At 40.8% G+C, this 21,919-nt stretch overlaps 1 protein-coding gene across 1 annotated transcript in view; it reads left to right on the forward strand.

Annotated features, from left to right (window-relative positions):
• The window catches only part of LOC110969111 (protein FAM102A-like), a 40,578-nt gene that overhangs the window by 12,969 nt on the left and 5,690 nt on the right, over window positions 1-21,919 (forward strand). Inside the window, exons 3-11 of the mRNA XM_051938259.1 lie at window positions 6,312-6,432; window positions 7,435-7,464; window positions 8,897-9,013; window positions 9,100-9,146; window positions 12,425-12,585; window positions 15,031-15,132; window positions 18,836-19,049; window positions 21,574-21,695; window positions 21,779-21,848. Of these exons, the coding sequence (XP_051794219.1) occupies window positions 6,312-6,432; window positions 7,435-7,464; window positions 8,897-9,013; window positions 9,100-9,146; window positions 12,425-12,585; window positions 15,031-15,132; window positions 18,836-19,049; window positions 21,574-21,695; window positions 21,779-21,848 (984 nt within the window). The remainder of the gene's footprint in view (window positions 1-6,311; window positions 6,433-7,434; window positions 7,465-8,896; window positions 9,014-9,099; window positions 9,147-12,424; window positions 12,586-15,030; window positions 15,133-18,835; window positions 19,050-21,573; window positions 21,696-21,778; window positions 21,849-21,919) is intronic.

Below are 21,919 nucleotides of genomic sequence, written 5' to 3' on the forward strand. Positions count from 1 at the left end.
CAACGTCTGCATAGCAGGAAAGATTACATAACCTGGCAATAGCCAGATTAATAATTGTGTAGTACTTGATAGTACTCCACAATATCAATCTGGGACCGCTCCATGTAAATCCGTTCGGAGGAAAGAGGCATGGATTGGACAATGCAACAGTATGTCCCGCCTCAGACAGGTTTGTTTTTAGCCAATCGCGGGATCTTCACAACGAGCGGAGCCAATTGGTAGATTAAATTCTTACCAAAACCCGTAGGTAAAAAGCACAAACATCTTTACCATCCAGAAATGCGCAAAGCGCCTCTCGTTGTTCTTCCTTCAAAGAAGCGATAGGAGATTCAGCTAAAACTGACTTAATAGCAGCATCTGCACGATCGTTGTCCTCCGTTGCCATGATTGTTTTGATCTACTGGCGCTTGGTGTCGTCTTCACACCCGGATATCCCGCCCCACACACGAATACTGCTGCGTGATTGGCCCCAACCAACTTGGTTCTGTACGAACAGTGAATGCGGGAGCGGAGCAAGATGGTTTCTTGAGAGATTTGTGAACTCACAAATATCGCGAGAAATCAACTTGCTGGCAAGGTTAAAGATTACAACTTGTAGATTATAAATGAAAATATACTTTAAGAAATATGAGAATTAAAGAAGAACATATATGTCAATTTGACCAGGTTCACATAACCCAGGCTTAAAACCTTAAGAAGTAAAATCACTGTCGCTGTCACTGTGGCTGCTAAGATCACTGATGCTTGTACTTTCTACAGAGCTTTTTAAGTCTGTGTCTTGGTCTATGCTGTCAATGTTGTCTTGATCATCTGTGGACATTGAACAGGCTTCAGGCACAAAGGCACATTGTTTAGCTTTTGTCGCAGTGATTTCTGAATGATATTCTACAGCTTGCATGGACGTACAAGGTACTGCCTGTCTGACTTATTGCCAGTCTGTCTGCAACTAGGGTGTATTCTTTGTCATTTTCATCTTCCTCTGGAATATTAATTTTGGCCCATACCTTGGCCTTGTCCTTAATAATCTTCAAACCAGAGCTTTTAATCAACTGCTTTGATTCAGTTTCTTTAATTTTCTTGTTGCACAAAGGACATTTTGGTAATTCTTCAGGATCAACACTCAAAAATGGTTTAGCAAACATTTTAACCCTATTTAATTTGTAATCTTATCCCAGGAAACACTCAACTGGATACATTACTCCTGGAAACAAAATATAATCACATGGTTTAAAATTCTAATTATATCAGGTTTCATCTTTAAACTCACAGTTGGTGTTAGTAGAGAAATTTTAGTCCAAACTATAATACATTTATAGCATAAATACATAGCAGCATATTTATTACATATAGAATGTTGACCTTCTTGTGGTTAACATGACATTAGAAAGTAGCTTATTCCTGGAGAAAGAGAAAAATGAAGAACTTCAATACAAATATAAATCAAAATGGAACATGAACTTCAAAACTTTCAAAAGTCAGCTTAAAAGTAAACTAAACAAAAGTTACCTTGTGCCATAGGAAATCTGCATTAAAAGAAATGTCATGATAATATTAGTGGAATATATATATACATTTAATATCAGATTATTTAAAAAGCATTCATGTGTTGCCTTTGATATTAGATTCAGTATGAGCATCAGTACAGCCTTAATATCAAGTTGAAAGACGTATTTCAGTACTTTCGAAACACGTATTTCAGTACTATATATGTTTATTTCATTCGAATTACTACTAATAACTTTTGTCAGTTGTTATGGACTAGTGGGGTGAACCCAAGCAGCAGGCAACAGACGGGCTGGTAAATTATAGAGAATTTATTAAACAGAAAATAAAACAGGGAAGCACTCTATAAGAGAGGCACAGGGAATGAACTGAACGGGGAAAACTAAACTAAACTAAGGGCAGACCAGACGGCCAAAGTGACAATTAAAATAAAACTGAACTAACAGGGGAGAGGGGTGACTCACAGACTGTCTGGAGGTTGGAAGACAGGATGGAGGCTGAGTTGAGGGAGTGTGGCGAGGGCAGAGAAGCAGGCGGACCAGGAGCGGATGGAGGGGGCATAGCGGAGGAGGGGTGATGAGCCGACGGAGTTTTCCTGGATGGGGAGATGAAGGCAGAGCAGATGAGGTAATCCAAAAGGGAGACAGAGTCCAGGGAGGGATGTGTGTGAGGCGGAGAGCGGCACGCATGTGGCGATGTGTGGCATGTAATGTCCCAGCGTCGGAGCTGTGTGGAGAGCCAGGCTTTTTTGATTACTGATTTACTGATTGATAATTCACGCCGGCTATGTCTCCAGCACAGCCGCTCGTCATTAATTTGATGAGCCAGCGCACAGAAGCGGGAGGGGGCGTGACATTAGTTTCAAGTTTCAGTGACCATTGTGAGTTTTCCCTTCTTTAACAAAAAGGTACCAACAGTTTAGTCCACATGTTTATATGTTACATATTAAAGGAGTCAGATTTTATGTCGTTGCTAGAATCCTACATTAGCACAAACTGTTTTGTTAAGTTCGGAAATGTTTTGGTGGTTTCACCTGAGAGAATTCTCCATTTCTGTTTTTGACCTTTCTTTTTTTTTTTTTTTTTTTTTTTTTTTTTACATATTTTCAAGCAGTTTAGTGGCTGCTTGCTTATATTGCCAACTTTGTTACAGCAAATCCAATCTAATCACACTCAGATCAAATTGTTTCAACTCCAACTTCCTTAAAGATTTAAATTATATTTTTGATGCACGTGGACTTAGTGAACTGGAAGAAGAAACTAAAACCTTATCAGCAGAGTTAGTTTTTTGGTTACTATTGACTAAAGTTACTCTGCCTAATGTGAAAATTATTACTCATTGGATGAAGCACACAGAGAATTAGTATATACTCTCCATTTGCTAACAGAACTTTAAAGGCTCTTTTTAGCTCATTTTCTTGGTTTTTCAGTCCACTAACTCTGCTCTTATCAACTTTGTTTCCAGGTGCAGGCACCTAATTTGAGCAAAAAGACACTCTAGCGTAACTGCTCAGCATTGAATGACATACAGACCAAGATAGCAAATGATAAAGAGCTGGCAGAGACCACAACAGAGCTCAAAGGATGTGAATATTGGACGTACATTCCTTACATGTATCAAACATAACTCCAAATGAATAATGTTGTCCTGTGTATCTTGGATGTGTAAAAACTCAACAACTTTAAAGGGTGTCAGATTTTTCTGAGGTCCCCAAGTGTACACGAAAAGTTATGGCAATTTTAATTTTGTTGCAGTGGTACAACATTGACACTATTTTTGAACAGAACAGGTTTGCAGTGTCAGTATTTTCAATAATTAAATAAATGTGCAGAAATATATATTAGAAAAAAGGTATATTTGAAACTTAAGACAAGGATGAGAGTTTGACTTAGGATGTGTCAGAGGTATTCACTAGTGTGTTTGTAGCTGTACAATTACATGTAATATAGAGAAGGGTCATGGGGTTACCTGGCTACTGGGCAGATTTCCATATTGTTTGCACTGCCTGCATTAATGTTTCAAAGGACAAGCATATGGGACTGTTTGTTCTCAGCTCAGCAGCAGGCTGAGTCTGCACATGTGTGTTGTGTAACTGAAGTGCTGAAAGATTCCCATGTTAAGTTTCCTTTTACATAAGCTGTGCAGCAACAGATAACATCAGAGTTTAGCAGTCAGGTTAGGACGAGCCCAGCTTGCTGAGGTCCTGTATGTGACTGATGTGTAGAGGAGCTAGTAAACTACCACTGACAACTTTAGTGTTAGTTTCCTAAAAACACTGCTTACATGTGCCTCTTATTTGGTTGGTTAGTAAGAAGAGTCAGGTCCTGTTGATGGACTGATGTGGCGTCTGCAGAGGAGGTGCAGGTGTGAGCAGCATGTTAGCAGAGCAGCAGCAGCCTTGATGCTCTGTCTGTGTCTGCACAGGAGGCGTTCAGGGGTTTTATTTAGCCAGCAGTCGCTCAACAGATGGTCACTGTAGCTAGATAAAAATAGACCTTTGGGTGTTGGAGGCTAATAGCACAAATAGAGTGGGAGCTGCTCTGATGTCAATGCATTGCATTATATGCAAAATAGGGAGCACTTTTGGATTGTTGTGGCCTTCATCTAAAGAAAGCTACTTCATATTCTCTGAAACAGTTTCAGGTTCACTGTCTTCCACAAGGATATCTTGGTAGCTGCTGACTGAGGCAGGAATAGTGTTTATAGATAGCGTTACCATCTCTACAGGTAAAGAAAGTGACTTTTTAAAAAAAAATCAAACGATAGAACTGTCATTTTAATCAAAGACTTACCCAAACACAAAACAAATTTAGACATTAGCTGATTATATTCATATGAAAATTTGAAGTGTACCCAGACTTGCTAACACTTCTCTGTAGTGGCGTTTAAAACCTACAAGCTAAAGGTTAAATCTTCCTAGAATTCCAGGTTCTATGAGGTCTCTGCTTTCTGTCCTCTCATGGCAGCTCGAGCACACCAGCTCACCTATGACTCTGCTCAAACACCGTACAACCACTCTATGCTATACAGTGGTAAGCTGCAATATTTGAGTAATTAAGTCATTCACAATTGAGCCGCAACCCAATTTAGAAGAAGAAAAATTATCCAGGAGTTGGTTCTTCTACTTCTCTGTACAGTTGATGAATTGCATATCGCAACAATCCCAGTTAACCCCATCTCGTGCATATGCAGTCATAAATCCACAGGAGCATGTATGTTCTGGACATTCTCTTCTCTTGCTGTATCAGTTCCAGGGGTGATTCCCAGTAGTCATGTTTGCACTGTGGAGCCTGTTTGTTCGGTGCCTGGAATATGAAATTATCAGCTCAGTTTGTCGCTTTGTCCCTTATCTGACTTTGTTGTAGTTATAACAATTTTAGTTATAGCAGTTATTGTTGTAATTTTGTTTTACCTATATCTATTGCTGTATTTGGTTGCAAACCGTAAGTGTAGGTAACTGAGAAAGAGAGAGGGAAACATGTCCTTTACCAAACTACATGTAGATAAACACCAAATGTGTTTTCACTGAGTGGAAGTGGAAAACCCCTCAACAGAGTGCTGAGTCTGACGCGTCACATATCCCAGGATGAGATCATCTGGGCCATCAGCTGCAGGGCCTGCTGTGCTTTCTTTCTAACAAAAGACAGAAAAGACAGTTGATACAATTATTGATGTAGATAGCAGACTTTTAATATCATTTCCTATGTTTAGGAAAACGTTTACACCTATCTGGCCTTTCACATGTGCAGCCTAGAGCAGTTAAGTTGTGAGATGGTAAATACTCTCCACCACAGATTTATCCTGGGCAACAGTTACCACCAGGTGTGATAAAATCCATAATTCAATTTGTCTTTTTGAGCCCGTAAATCCTGTCCACTGTAGACTTGTTTAAATCTCCTGTTAGATTCACTGTCTTATAAACTGTGTAAACAAATCTTTTATTACCTTAATTTTATGCTCCTGAAGTCAAACAGCCATCGCAGTCAATAAAGCATATTTTAAGGGAACCATCCTCTACCCCTCAAAAGGTGACATTTACTACACAAAGCTAAAGCTGGTAAAGCCTTTTTCTAGATAAATCAGAAAGACAAGTCTTATTTTTATACATTCCTTTAAATGACAGATGATACAACCCGGACACTATTTTAGTTTATTTACTACAGAGGCATTAATTTAAATCACAGATGATATATTAGTTTCTCTCTACAAAGCACAACAATAACAAACCCTTAGATGCTGAAATCATGCCAGAGAAATGATCATTTCTGTTTTCGGAATTTTTTTTTAACTGAGCCATGTTGGCTTTTAAAAAAGATTACTTTTCAGACTGAGACAATATGTTTTTGGTGCTGCTTTCTTGTTTTTTTCAACCAGTAAGCTCAGTGTCATGCATTTGTTTCAGTCAAAACATTAAAATGTTAGTTTTTAAGAAAATTGAATTTAACAAAACCATGTGAATGTGATGATAAGATTCAATTTTAAAGAGCATGCATTCTGCTACATTTATGGAAATTTAGGCCCATAATCGGACACTTCCAGAAATGCTGCTGACCATGTTTTCGTTTGTAAACTCAGAGGTTGCATCTTAGTCTGGATTACGCTCATTCTCCTGTAGAAGATGCAAACAGGGGCACCAGTGATCAGAGATGAAGGCTCCTGAGTCCACAGGGCTCAGACATGGACTGTCTACCTGGTAGATACCAGGGTTCATAGAGATTCATTGTGTTCAAATTTTTTGTTTACACCTAGATCAGCAGTTCTACACTAAAGTGTACAACAGTCTGATTCTAGTGTGTCTATGTGTGCAGGGAGGAGGTGCAGCAGAACTGTGTTCGGTGGAGGAAGAAGTTCTCATTTGTGTGTAAAATGAGTGCTAATCCGATAACTGGAGTGTTGGACCCCTGCATCTGCAGAGTGTCTGTACGCAAGGTAAGCTACAATTTCCAACTGCCATTTCTCCTAGCCTCTCGGGTGTCTGAGCGAACTCCATGGATGTTTTAAGATAGCTGGAAGAAGCACCACCACTCAGCCTTGCTGCCCATTTGTCTCAGTAGACACTGCAGTTTCTCAGAGATAGCTTAAATTCCATGCAGCATCACAACCATTCTCCCCATGAAGTATCCCCATAAAAGAATCTGTTTAACTATTCAAAGGACACATTGAAAAGGACACATGAATAGTTGTTACTCTTCTGTTGTAATTTTTTTGAAAGTTCATGATGAATTTATAATTTGTAAAATCTCTTTGGCCTGTAGAAAAAACGAGTCTTGCAAAACAAACCTATCCTTCCATCATCTATATACCAGTTAATCCTCATTAGAGTTGTGCGGGAGCTGGAGTCTATCCCAGCTGACTTAGGGTGAATGCTGGGGACACCCTGGACAGGTCACCAGTTTATCACAGGGCTACATATACAGACAAACAGCCACACTCACATTCACACCTATGGATAATTTAGAATCAGCAGTTAGTCTCGGCATATTTTTGGATTGTGGGAGGAAAACCGGAGAAAACCCATGCATGTACAGGGGAGAACATGCAAACTCAGGGGCATGGAATTCAGCTGCAAAGTGACAGTGCTAACCACCAATCCACTGTGCAGCCCCAAAACAAACCCTCTCAGCTGTATCTACCTGACTCCACCTACAAGTCAATCATAGAGTTCAGCTCTTTAAAGTAGAGGTCATTCTATCATTAATTTACAGGTAATGCAGTCTTTCCCTCCACTAAACAGGAATGACATTACTGCATGACAAGTGTAATCTCCAGTATATCTGGTTTGTAGTAGGGCACCTGGTCTAGTCATAAACTCCAGGTTTTATTTTGATTTTATACTGTGTTTATGGATATGACTGTAGAGACAGTCAGCAGTCTGAGAGAGATAGTCAGCAGCATTTGGTCTTCACTGTTTTTTGCTCTTTGTGTCTGCAGGAGCTCAAAGGAGGAAAGGCATTTTCAAAGGTAAGTTTAGTATCTATTTATCTACTTTAAAGCTGCTACAACCAAAACTAAAAACATACCTAAACTAAGTTCTTATTGATCCCATCCAGATTAGCTGTCCTATTGGACCTGAGTGGCTCATAAAGTTTAAAGTGCTCTGCTTCCTTTATGAAACGCACTTTTACTATATCAGTGGTGGTAAACTCTGTTAAATTACAGCATGACTACATCCTTGAGCCTTGTTACCTTGGCATGTGACAGGGCACAGTCAAAGGGTAATGACTGTGAGAAGTGGTCAGTAATAGATCACACTGTGTTTACTACTGTATGTATGTGTGTGTGTGTATCTGTAAGGGCAACTGTACTCATCAGCTGTTAGACTTACATTAGGGCTCCAGCTGTGACAAATGACTGGAATATTGTTGAGTCACACCCTTATTATAGGGCTGATGTTTCCTGCAGGTTAATTACCACAATGTGTCCATGCTAAGTGATGTATGTACAGTGTTTTATCATGGGGGATTTGATGTGTCTCTGTTTGTAGTGTCTTCATGGACAGATTGTAACACAATGGGCAGATGACTCTCTTTCATTCTTTGTCTCTTTCTTTTATGTGTCTTTGCGGTTATTGTTTGTCTCTTTGTGGTTGTTTTGTATCTATTAAATGTTTGGAGTGTCTCCTTGTGGTCATTGTATATTTCTGTAGGGTTGCTTCATGGCTACCTGGGGTCTTGTTGTGCTTCGTTATGTTGTTTTGTGTCACTGTTTTTTTGTGTACTCTCATCTTCTTGGTTGTTTTGTGTCTCCTTGTCATACTTTTCTCTCTCTCTTTCTCTCTCTCTCTCTCTCTCTCTCTCTCTCTCTCTCTCTCTGGGGTTTCGTCTGTCTTTGGGTTGTTTTCTGTCTCTTTGGGGTCATTTTATGTTTCTTTATGGGATTTTTTTGTGTCTCTTTGTGACTGTTTTATGTAGCTTCTTGACTGTTTTGCGGGTAGCATAAAGGAATAGCTTCATCAAGGATAGCCTTTGAAGACATTTTTGGATTTAGTAGACACGGGATAAATTTCTTAATAGAGTAAATAATTATAACAAACCAACGGCAACACAAGCTGTAGACCTCAATGAGGAAGCAGCGCTGAATGGGGAAAACACTGTGAATGGGGAGGTTAAAAGAGGTTGTTGACTTCTACATAAAGTCACCCTCGACTGCTGTCTATCATTCACTTCCTCACATTCCACGACTGATAGTTGTAAACAGAGAAAATAAACCTTTAACAAAAAGGATATTACAAATCAAACAGGTCCTGCTGATTCTCATCTGTGAAGCTGCAAAATAGAAAGTCATGAACAGACCCAGTCTAGACTTTATTCTGAATCTATAGTTAGCTACATTTACACCTTCGCTGTTTTCACTTTTTTTTCTTACGTCTGTGTGTTTGTCTGTGTGTCTCCAGCTAGGATTTGCTGATCTCAACATTTCTGAGTTTGCTGGTTCAGGCTCCACAGTCCGCTGTTGCATCCTGGAGGGTTATGACACTAAAAACACTCGGCAGGACAACTCCATCCTCAAGGCATAAAAATCACACACAGAGACATACTCTTACTGAACTGACCTGCACAGAGGTTTAGTAACATGTTTTATTTTTTTTTTCTATAGGTAACAATTGGAATGACTCTTCTGTCTGGGGATCCCTGCTTTAAAACGTGAGTTCCTTTTAATTATCTGGAACTGACACATATAAAATCAGAAGCAGAAAAGCTTTTAATGCCACATGAGTTTGCACACACAAGGAATTTGACGTGTATAGAGTTGCAGTACTCAACAACAGCAACAGGTAGTATAAGAATAACTGTACAAATCTAAATCTAAGAAATTCTGAATTAAAAGGCTTTAAGTATAACACTAAAAGAAGTACTGTGTAAAAGTAAATGTAAACAGGGTAGTTGAAAAAAAAGACAAATTTGCTTAACTAATAAATTAGAATACAATTTAAGTTACAATATTGCACATTGTTATTAAGGTATTGCACCGTAAAAGTATTGCACATGAGGTTGAATATTGTATATGCATTGAATATTGCAGTGGTAGTGACAGGAGTCCTTAATGATTGTTCATGAGGGATATGGCCTGAGAGAAGAAGCTGCTCCGATGCTGGGATGTTCTGGTGCTCAAAGTCCTGAAGCGCTGGCCAGAGGGCAGCAGGTCAAAGAGGTAGTGACCTCTGTGGAAGGGGTCTGAGAGAATTTTTCCTGCTCTTTTTCTCATCTTGGAGGACTTCAGTTCCTGAAGGGAGGGCTGGGGGGCACCGATGATTCTCTCTCCCGTCCTGTTTGTCCATTGCAGTCTCCGCACATCTGATTTGGTGGCAGACCTGAACCAGACAGTTAGAGACAGACTGAGTGATAGCTGATTAGAACCGAGTCAGCAGCTCTGTGGCAGGTTGAATTTCCTCAGCTGAGGAAGGAAGTACAGTCTCTGCTACCTTTTTCACCACAGTGTCTATGTAGGTCTCCCATTTCAGGTCCTGGGAGATGGCTGTGCCCAGGAACCTGAAGGACCAGGGACGGCTGGTATAAAGGGGCTAACAGGGCTAAGCCCTCCCAAGCAAACACAAAAAAGATGAGAAAATTATTTTTTTAAATAACTTACAACAGATTGTTTTAAGTTTAGGTGAAAAAAAGGGTAGCAACAGCACCAATCAGTCAGAAGAAAAACATAGAATATCTCTAAATGGCCTTATTTTTTACAGCCCCAGCAGATACAGTCCACTTTCATTCATTTCGTTCTTGTAAGTGATTGACAGGTGTCATGTCCCGCCTCCATGATTTACTGATCATTTGGGCTAACTTCACTCAGCCCACAGGCCACTGACTTTTGACCAATAGCAGCGAGTTAACACAGCGGTGGCTTTCATTCATTTCATTCTTGTAAGTGATTGACAGGTGTCATGTCCCGCCCCCGTGATTTACTGATGATTACATGTCGCCAAACAGTTGTAATAAGACAGTTGCAGTCGTTGCAGTTGGAACACGTTTTGTAGTGGTGTGTGTGTGTGTGTGTGTGTGTGTGTGTGTGTGTGTGTGTGTGTGTGTGTGTGTGTGTGTGTGTGTGTGTGTGTGTGTGTGTGTGTGTGTGTGTGTGTGTGAGTGAGAGAGTGAGTGAGTGAGAGAGTGAGTGAGTGAGTGAGAGAGAGTGTTGATGTAGAGCACTAAAAAAGTATAGTGTACCTGTAATTGATGTAACTGTGTGTGTCATAGGTGATGTTGCTTTTGCAGCTGTGTTAACCATTTAATCGGTATTATGCATTGTTAGCCCACCCAACAAATTTCACCACCAGCTGCCACTGTGAAGGACTCCACGGCAGTCACAGTGCTGTTCAGGATGGTGAGGGGAGGGGATGCAGGGGGTTCCTCCTAAATTCCACGCTCATCTCCACTGTTTTGACTGCATTGAGCTCCAGATTGTTGTGACTTCACCAAACAAAGCTGCTTCACCTCATGTCTGTAGGCACACTCATCACCATCCTGGATAAGCCCAACAACAGTGATATCGTCTGCGAACTTCAGGGGCTTCATAGATGGGTATGAGGAGGGAGAACACACATCCCTGGGGTGCGCCAGTGCTGATGGTGCGGGTGCTGGATGTAAAGTTGCCCAACCTCACAAGCTGCTGTCTGTCAGGAAGCTGGAGATTCACTGACAGGTGGGAGGGGTTGGACAGACAGCTGGGTGAGTTTGGGCAGGAGGAGATCTGGGATGATCGTGTTGAATGCCGAGTTGAAGTTCACAAGCAGAATCCTTGCATAGGCCCCTGGTCTGTTGAGGTACTGCAGTATGTGATGCAGCCCCATGTTGACTGCATCGGCCACAGACCTCTTTGCTCGGTAGGCAACTGCAAGTGGTCCAGCAGGGGTCCAGTAATGTACTTGAGGTGGGTCAATACTAGTCTCTCAAAGAACTTCATGACCACAGATGTCAGAGCGACAGGTCTGCAGTCATTCAGTCCTGTGATCTTGGGTTTCTTGGGACTGGAATGATGGTGGAGCGCTTGATTCAGGAAGGAAGCTCGCACTGCTCCAGTGAGCTATTGAAGATCTGAGTGAAGATAAGTGACAGTTGGTCTACACAGGATTTCAGGCAGGCAGGTGAGACTCAGCCTGGGCCTGCTGCCTTCCTGGTCTTTTGTTTCCTGAAGAACTGGCAGATGTCTTCTTCACAGTTCTTGATTGCAGCCTTGAGTAAAAGGTAGGGGGTGCGGGGCTGCAGAAGAAGGGAGAGCTGGGGCTGTAGAAGGTGTTGATGGCTGTGTGAGGGGATGGTCATTGTGGGTGTGGGGTGTGAAGTCCTTTTCGAACCTGTAGTATAACTGGTTCAGGTCGTCAGGCAGTTGTTGGCTCCCTACAGAACAGAGGAATAGAAGCTTGTAGTTAGTGATACGCTTCAGGCCTTTCCATACTGATGCAGAATTGTTCGCTGAAAGATGACTCTTCAGCTTCTTCGAGTAGCTCCTCTTAGCTGCTCCGATCTCCTTTGTCAGTGTGTTTCTGGTCTGGTTGAACAACACTTTATCGCCACTCCTATAGGCGTCTTCTTTGGCCCAACGGAGCCGTCTCAGTTTTGCAGTGAACCATGATTTGTCATTATTAAATATTAAATGAGTCCTCGTGGGAACACACAAGTCCTCACAGAAGCTGATGTAGGATGTCACAGCACAGTCAGCTCATCCAGGTTATTATTAGCAGCTTTAAAGACACTCCAATCCGTACAGTCAAAGCAGGCTTGCAGGTCAAGCTCTGCTTCTTTTGTCCATCTCTTCACAGTTTTTACCACAGGCTTAACAGTTTTCAGTTTCTACCTGTATGCTGGGACTAGATGGACAGGGATTGAAGACCCCCACAGTTGCTCTGGGAAAAATAGAAATAATATGATTGTGAGAATTTTTTTGTAATACATAATATAATATTTAATGATTTCACCAACAGGCCTCTCAGTACTGCTAAATCTGTGTCCATCCGTGACGAGGACCCCACCTTGCAGCTGGACTGTAAGGGGGAGAGTACTGATGCCACAGTGCAGCCACTGGGAGGCATCGTGGAGAGAACTTGTGCCTTCAAACCCCGACAGTCATCAGTACGCAGCTCAGGTAACTTCACAGCACCTCTGTCTGCTTTGGTCCTCTCTGACCAATTGGTACTGAAGACATACTGATGGCAGGCTGGATTGAATAAAACAAGGCCCATGTTAGAGTAAAAGGGTATTACCTTTTAATGCAAGATGGTTAATGTGTCACCAAAGCAAGCAAGTAGATTAAACTATTACTTACCAACACGGTCTCACGGGGATTCGTGAAACTGTCACGTCAGTTTTTGTTTCGGTTTCGTGCGCACCAACACGATGTCGTCATGTTTTTCGTGCCGCTCACCACGAGCGAAACCCGCTGTGGTAATCACATCTGAAAGTGGTTTATACCGGCGGATTCATGACGATCTAAGCTGTCCATCGGCGTTTGCGGCCGCCGCTGCGGCCGCCACTGCGGCCGCCGGACATTCTTTAGATTCCTATGCAAATTCAGCGGATTCATGACGATCTAAGCTGTCCATTGGCGTTTGCGGCCGCCGCCGCGGCCGCCATTGCACCAAAAGCTTCCTATTGTGGCCGGATGTCTGGCGGCCGCAATGGCGGCCGCGGCGGCAGCCGCAAATGCCGATGGACAGCTTAGATCGTCATGAATCCGCTGAATTTGCATAGGAATTTAAAGAATGTCCGGCGGCCGAAGCGGCGGCCGCAGCGGCGGCCGCAGCGGCGGCTGCAAACGCCGATGGACAGCTTAGATCGTCATGAATCCGCCGGTATAAACCACTTTCAGATGTGATTACCACAGCGGGTTTCGCTCGTGGTGAGCGGCACGAAAAACATGACGACATCGTGTTGGTGCGCACGAAACCGAAACAAAAACTGACGTGACAGTTTCACGAATCCCCGTGAGACCGGGCTGTACTTACACTACCATTCAAAAGTTTAGGGTCACCCAAATAATTCCATGTTTTCCATGAAAACTCACACTTTTATTCATGTGCTAACATAACTGCATAAGGGTTTTCTAATCATCAGTTAGCCTTTCAACACTATTAGCTAACACAATGTGGCATTAGAACACAGGAGTGATGGTTGCTGGAAATGGGCCTCTGTACCCCTGTGTAGATATTGCATTAAAAATCTGTCGTTTCAAGCTACAATAGTCATTTACCACTTGAACAATGTCTAGACTGTATTTCTAATTCATTTGTCATCTTCATTGAAAAAAATGCCTTTCTTTAAAAAATAAGGACATTTCTAAGTGACCCCAAACTTTTGAAAGGTAATGTATATATGATTTGAAATCATTCTGAATTTTTCTTATTGTTAGCAAACCTCATGAAACGACAAGAACACACCAATGTAATAATTGCTGGGAATTCAGCTATTCAGTATATGTGAGCACAGAGAGTAGGAGAGAAACGGAGAGCTTCTGTGTGAATTCCACCTAAAAATTGCACAATTTATTAACTTTCTCTTTATTATGTGATATTTTAAAATATTCCAGTACTTAAAAAACCTTAACTCTTTGGAGTCTCATACTTTTAACTGAATGGGACTCTGCTGCTATTTATTGTGTAAAAATGTGACCTGAACTTTAGCTGACCAATAACAAGAGCCAAAAACAGCTGACACTATGATGCAGCAATTACTGAGTGATGAAGAGAAACATTTGTTACATTAAATAGGACCATTTTTAGAAAAAAAGTCAATGTCTTGCTCCTCCCTACTGTCACTCATACGCAAACATCTTCATTCGCTCCTGCATCAAGGCTGTAATAGTCCCTGTTTTCTAGACTATCAGTTAACTGAAAAAGGTTTCAGTTGAGTTGATTTTGAAAAACATCAGCATGAATCCAGGGTAAGAGGGACACTGTGGGTGTTGCTGCTGAAATGTAATAATTAATGTAACAAATTATCAATGAATGGCGAATTTGAATATATTTGTAGAAATGAGCGGAGGCGCAAATCTCAAACAGACATATTCTCAAAAATAGGATTTTTTAACTAACAGAAAACTAATGTTATTAATTACTGATAGTGAAACTGCAAAGGACAAATGGCTGATAAAAGACAAAGAACAACATGATTCAGTCAGGTGTGTGTGTGTGTGTGTGTGTGTGTGTGTGTGTGTGTGTGTGTGTGTGTCTGTCTGTCTGTGTGTGTGTGGTCAGGTGCCGGCTATACTTGTGGGGACCAAATGTCCCCACAACTGTCGGAAAACCGAAAACAATGTCACTTGTGGGGAACTCATTTTGGTCCCCACAAGTTTAAACAGTGTTTTCTTGGCCATGTTGTTGTTACTGAAAAAAGTAAAAGTGCAAAAACGTTTCTTTAGGGTTAGTCATTGTTTTGGTCTGTGTTAATAAGGTTAGGGTTAGGGTTAGATATGAATGGGAGTCAATGGTATGTCCCCACAATGATAGAAAAACATAGTGTGTGTGTCTGTCTGTGTGTCTGTGTGTCTGTGTGTGTGGGTGTGTCTGTGTGTCTGTGTGTGTGTGTTTTGCAGGGCTGCCAGAGGAGGCAGAGAGTGTGTCCAGCCCAGAGGAGGTCTTTCACACTGGTCATTTCCGCAGCTCCAGCTATGCCAGCCAGCACAGCAAGATATCAGGTCAGCTTTTACTTCTTTTAGCTGAGACAAGGGAACAACCTCTTTGACCTCAGAGTGGTGCTATCAACACAGTTTAGATAAATATACTTGACCCAAGCCTTGGAAAGTGACTTTGGGTTGACTAAGTAACTGATTGACGTATTACTAAAGACTAACAAGGGTGATGAGATATTTAGGGGTCATAGAGGACTACAAAACTGAAACTTAAATTTCCAAATTGCAACTTCCTCACTATGTCTACTTGAAAAGTACTCAGAGAGTGCAGCACTCCGCCAAGACCCCCATATGGCATTTCCAGAAATGCCACTTTTTTTTTTTTTTATAACTGCAGCATTTGTTTATTAGTTGTTTTTTCCAAAATATATTTATTCATTTTTCATTTTGTAACAAGAAACAAAAAAACCCAAAAAAACAAAAAAACAAACAAACAAAAAAAAAGCACCTGGTTATATTCAAATAAACCAGAGGTTCTAAACAAAGAATGAAATTCACAACAATAAATACAATCGAAACAATTATTCATTCACACATGCATTCACACACACCCCTTTGTTGTTTACTACTTCAAGAAAGCAAAACGTAATGTCAAAGAAGAAATTCCTCCTACTGCCCCCAATGGAGGATGATCACTAACTACCTTGCTATTATATTTAAATACGGATCCCACAATTTGTTGAAATCTTTTAGTTTCCCCTTTGTAATATATGTTAATCTTTCAAGTCCAATACATTCTGAAAGTTCTTGGATCCATTGGTATAGCGAAGGGGCTTCCATTTTCTTCCAGTTTATGGCAATAGCTCTTCTGGCATGTAATAGTCCAAAGTCCAACAGTTTCTTTTGACTTTTTGTCCTTAAAAAATTGTCAGGATATATACCCAATATACAAAGTTTAGCAGAGAGAGGAATATTTACATGGAAAACTTCTGAAAGACAGTTGATAACGTCATTCCAAAATTGTTTTATTCCAGTGCATTCCCATACACAGTGTATAAGTGTACCTTTGTGATCTTGACATTTAGAGCATGTGTCTGGAATGTTAGCAGACATGCGATGGAGTATTTCAGGTGTAATATATACCCTTGTCAGCCATTTGTACTGAAGTAATTTAAGTCGTGTATTAATGGTATCCTTTTGGGCTCTCAAGCAAGCTTCACTCCAATCATTTTCATCTATATATTCACCTATATCATTTCTCCAAGCATTTAATTTGTCAATTATAAAATTTTGTGAGTTACACATGAGTAAATTATAAAATTTTGACATTAAACCTTTCTTTTCTTGAAGTTGAGAGATTTCCTCTATTAGGGATAAGTTTGGAATTTGTAAAATATTTATAGATTTTGATGCGAGGAAACTTTTTAACTGTAAATACTTGAAGAAATGCTTAGTAGGTATTTGATATTTATGGCACAATTCGCTGAATGTAAGCAATACTCCATCGACATATAGGTCTTTGATCATATGGATACCATTCACCTTCCACAATTCGAATCCCTTATCCAGTTTTCCAGGTTTAAAATCTTCATTACCATACAGTGGAGTAAATCGGGATAAAGATGAATGGTGTCCAATATGTTTATGTGCATTATGCTATATGTTGATAGTATTTTTTAAGAAAGGATTTTTGGTTTGTTTTCTCTGGGGTAGGTTTGGAATAGATTGTTGTTCAATCATTACCCAAATCGGTAGTACGTCTGTATGAAAATAGTATGAAGCAGATGTTAATTGAGCTGCTATGTAGTACCATCTAAGGTTTGGAAGTTGGAGCCCTCCTCTTTCATAGGGTAAATATAATAGTTTAAACCGGAGTCTTGCTTTCTTATTATTCCAGACAAATCTACTAAATACTTTATTTAGGTTATCAAAAAAGGATTGTGGCAATGGCAGGGGAATTGCTTGAAAATAATACAAAAATTTGGGTAGAATTGACATCTTCAAAAGATTTATTCGTCCTATCATAGAGATGGGCAAATTTGGCCAGCGCTCTAAGGTTTCTGTAACTTTATCTACCAGGGGATTGTAATTAGTTGAAACTATTTTTTTTTTAAATCTGGAGTGATTTGAATGCCTAAGTACTTAAATCCATCTGTAGCAATTGAAAAATCCGTTTTCACAGTAGGGTTTTTCCTATCCTCTTCACTAAGAAACATAAGCATTGATTTACTAGTATTGATTTTGTAACCCGAAAATTTTCCAAATTCCTCAATCATATTCACCAAGTTGGGGATGGTGTTTTTTAGGTCTGTCAGAAAAAATATGATGTCATCAGCAAATACAGATATTAAATGGTTTCTCCCCCCAATACGGATCCCTGACAATCCTGGATGAGCTCTAACTGCTATGGCTAGGGGTTCTAAAGCGAGAACAAATAGGATTGGCGATAAAGGGCACCCTTGCTGTGCATTTGTTTATTAGTTATTGATGATCAGAAATCATGGCACTATATATGTGGTCATTTAATATAGATGTACCCACAAACAAAATGTCTGTGCGCTGATGACAGACATGTGTTATGCATGTGTACGTTATGTATGGATACCAAATCGCGTGACCTAAATATGTACTGTACTTTCTGGACTATAAGCCGCTACTTTTTTCCGACGCTTTTGAACCCTCCGGTTTACTGTGTGTTCCAGATAATTGTGCAAATGTGATTTTTCGTACTCCTTCTTCTTGTAACTGGCAGGCTTTGATTTGTACCATGGTATAAAATTTTGTTCCAAGAACTTGGTGTAATTTTCCAAGTTCATTTTTACTCCTTCTTCTAGAGAAGAGTAAAAATGAATTCGGAAAATTACACCAAGTTCTTGGAACGAAATTTTATACCATGGAACAAATCAAAACCTGCCAGTTACAAGAAGAGCATCATCTTCATGCAGGACAATGCGCCAAGTCATGCCTCCAAGTACACAAAAGAGTGGCTGGCCAAGAAGAATTTCAAGGACAAACGCCTGATGACATGGCCCCCTGCTTCACCAGATCTAAACCCAATAGAGAATCTTTGGGCAATTCTCAAACAGGAGTTGTACGCCAATGGCCGCCAGTTTTCTTCTCAGGACAGTCTTTGGCGAGCAATATTGACCACAAGCAAGAACATTGACTCTAAAACCATCAAAAAGCTCACATGCTCAGTTGATTCTAGACTGCACCTTGATCCTGGGCTGGGGGAGGGCTGTGTCTTCTGTGCTCAGACAGAGACTATAGAGCATCTGTTTGTGCAGTGTTCCCGTCTGATACCACTGTTTGCTCTGATGGAGAGAGGGTTTCTTGGTCTTGGGGAGGTTTTCTCTTTCAGTGTGTTTATTTTTGGTCCGAAATACTCAGCAAATGAAAAAACTGTACATACACTTGTGAATTTTTTATGTGGAACTGCAAAACTGGTGATATGGCTGACACGGAGGAACGGGACTGATGGTGCTGGATGTGTGGACGTGGTTCCGGTTCTGGAGGGACTGTTGAAGGCCCGTCTGAGGGTGGAACACTCTTATTTTCAGTTAATGGACAAAATGAAAGACTTTATTCAGACATGGACGGTGGGCGGGGTTTTGTGTTAGGTGGGGGAGGGTGGGGAGCTGCTGCTTCACTTTTGATGGTTTTTCTTTTCTTCTTTCAGTCTGACCTGAAGATAGGTTTTGTGTTTTAGAAGAGGCCAATAAAGGGATTTTTGAAACTGAAACCTCTCCTCTCCTCTCCTCTCCTCTAGGATATAGCACCAGTCACTCTCGCTGCTCCAGCCTGACTGACCTTAGTCACCATAGGAACGCTTCCTCCAGCAGCAGTGCCTCCTGCGGATTAGCCCACCCTTCCCAGCCACCTCCCTCCACCCCCACTTCACCACATCAACAAGCAACTCCCACCAAACCAGAGAGACCACCTCTACCCTCTGCAGCAGCCCTCAAGTCCAACAGATCCTCCAGGTAGACACACACACACACACACACACACACACACACACACACACACACACACACACACACACACACACACACACACACACACACCTGAACTTTTGACAAAACACACCTGCTGCTACATGTCCTCCTGAGTCACTGACGTCACTGAGGCATGTCAGTACTCCATGGTGCTGATAAGAGGCTGCAGTTGGATTTCAGGCATGTGTAAATTTACATGCCTGGAATTCTTTAAGAATTTATTCCACTCTGAAGGGAGAAGTGCATGTTGTGTTCTGCTTTTCATGTGAGACGTAGACTGAATGTCTGGAACAACTTCATACATAAATGTGAGTCAGTGTCTGGGCTAAAACATTTTCACTGTGAAGACTTCAAGTTGTACAAAGTTTGTGTTCATTTGTAGCTTAGTAAATGTTTGTTGAATATAATGCATTCTATTTTGTCCAATAATTTTATTCTCAAAATGTGAATATTGCTTTTGGGTTATTTTTGTGTTTCTTTAGGCTGGTAGTTTGTATTTTCTTGTATATGATTCCAGATTACCTGCTGTAGCAGGGAGGCCGTAGTTAGTGATGTACTCTCCTGAGGCCTGTGTGATGAAGCATGCGTTTTCAGCAAAAGTTGGACAGCTTCTGTTATATATATATAGAGAGAGACTACACTGGTTGTGTGTGTGTGTTGCTAGTTGTGACCTGTGCCTCTCCTTTATAGGAAAATAAACATGCTGATCCTGTGAAGTGTAAGCAATTATTTTAAGTCTGCTACATATTTACATACACACTACATGAAAGAACACTCCTGTGCAATATCACATAAAAGACAGATATTTCAAGATTGTATCACCTCTCAAAAATTACATTATTACCTCCGCCAAGGAGGTTATGGGACACCCGGTGTTTGTGTGTCCGTCCGTCTGTCTGTCTGTCTGTTAGCAAGATAACTCAAAAACACCTGGGCAGATTCACATGAAATTTTGAGGGGATGTAGACTATGGTAAGAGGAAGAGCTGATTTAATTTTGGTGGCAATCCGGAAAGGATCCTGAATTCTGGATCACTTTGAATTTTTTAGTGTGTTTTAGTATGTGGTCCAAAATATGACCAAAACATCATAGGTTAGTATGTCGTTCAACAAATTGCAGCAAGGTGTCCAGATAGCTCAACTGGTTAAGAAGGTGATTCGTAAACAGAACTGTGTTAAAGATGCAGGTTTGATTCCAGCTCATGATCCCTTACTGCATGGGTTTCCTGTTTTCCTCTCTATCCTTGGCGGAGGTCTGCATTCTCTGAGTGCTTTTCTAGTTTCCAAGTTAAGAAGGAGAGTATTTCCTCTTGTGAACAGTTAAAAACAAATGCTTTAGAAATAGTATAATGAAAAAAAAAGCCCTAAATTAGAAACTCCACGAAAGTGTAAATGATCAGACGACAGTGGTTGTCCGCCTAAAATAATGCCACAGTCAGAGCACTACTTTCGTAATCTAGCTCTGTAAAACAAATGTGCAAGTGCTGCAGACTTGTCACAGGGTTATCAATGGTAGAGAGAGTAAACTTGCTAAGTGTCACGAAAAGAAGCTGAATGAATATTGGACGCATATTCTTCGATCAGATGAGACCAAAACAATGTTTGGCTCCTATGTGGTCAAGCATGTTTGTCATGAACTGGGCCAGTACTACCAAAAGAAATGCATAGTCCAGACAGTGAAACACAGAGGTGGGAGCATGATAATATGGGACTGCATAAGTGCAAAATGTGTTGCGGAGATGATATTTACAGATGGCACAATGAATGTCAGCCTGCACACTGACTTGGTGGTTTCGACTCTACTCTTCACCTCAGAAGTAATGCAATTACTCATTATAATAATTATTAATTAAAATGATGCAATCTGGAATCATTTGGCATTTAAGTGATATTGTACAGGTATGTGTTTGTTGCTCTGCCAAGGAGGTGGAGCCTCGGCGGAGTTTTGTGACGATAGGCGTTGTTTTGTCTGTTTGTCAACATTACTCAAAAATGGATTAACAAATTTAGCTGAAATTTTCAGGGAAGGAATGACACAAAAAATGACACAAGGACCAAGTGATTAGATTTTGACAGTGATGCGGCTTATAGTCTGGATCCACGGATTTGTTAAAGATTTCTGTATCATTGCGAGATACCGGCACAGAGTCACTGTAACGATGATAACAAGTGAACACTACGTCAGCTGCCTGCTGACGATTACATGATTGTGATCCTACTAAAAATCCACCGTTGCAATCTATGACTTTTTAAAGGATTTCATACGTCGGAATTCATACAACAACTGATCAGCCTTGGAGGAGTACTGCGCTCTTTTCTAGTTTCTTCTGTTTTACTTTGATACACAAACAGCTTTTGTTTATAGGTTACATTCACATTTCTGGATTTTGTTAAAAGTATGAAAAGCATCTTTAAACTGGATAATTCACTATACAAAGAAGAGATTTAGAGTGCTGTTGTGTTTCAGATAGGAATATTAATTCTCTTGTGGTTCTGTTTGCCAACAACAGGAGGAAGAAGGACACTGTGGAGAGGCAGCCCAGCTGTGTGGACGACACCCGTATGGATGCAGATGACATTGTGGAGAAGATTGTGCAGAGTCAAAACTTTTCTGACACCAGCAACAATGAAGGTTGGACAGAGTGTCATGTATTTGGTTTTGGTTTTAGCACACTTGAGCATCACACTGGTAACCACTGTTCTGTGTCCCATCAGATAGCAATTTGAGACTGTTTGTCAGCAAAGATGGGACCACAGCCCTCAGTGGGACACAGCTCGCCAACAGGTACGCTCTGGATGTCTAGCTTAATGCATCTTTTTACCAGCACAGTTTCCCCATTTAATTGCTGATGTGTT

The sequence above is a fragment of the Acanthochromis polyacanthus genome, chromosome 18 (genome assembly GCF_021347895.1).
Source record: "Acanthochromis polyacanthus isolate Apoly-LR-REF ecotype Palm Island chromosome 18, KAUST_Apoly_ChrSc, whole genome shotgun sequence".
NCBI lineage: Eukaryota > Metazoa > Chordata > Actinopteri > Pomacentridae > Acanthochromis > Acanthochromis polyacanthus.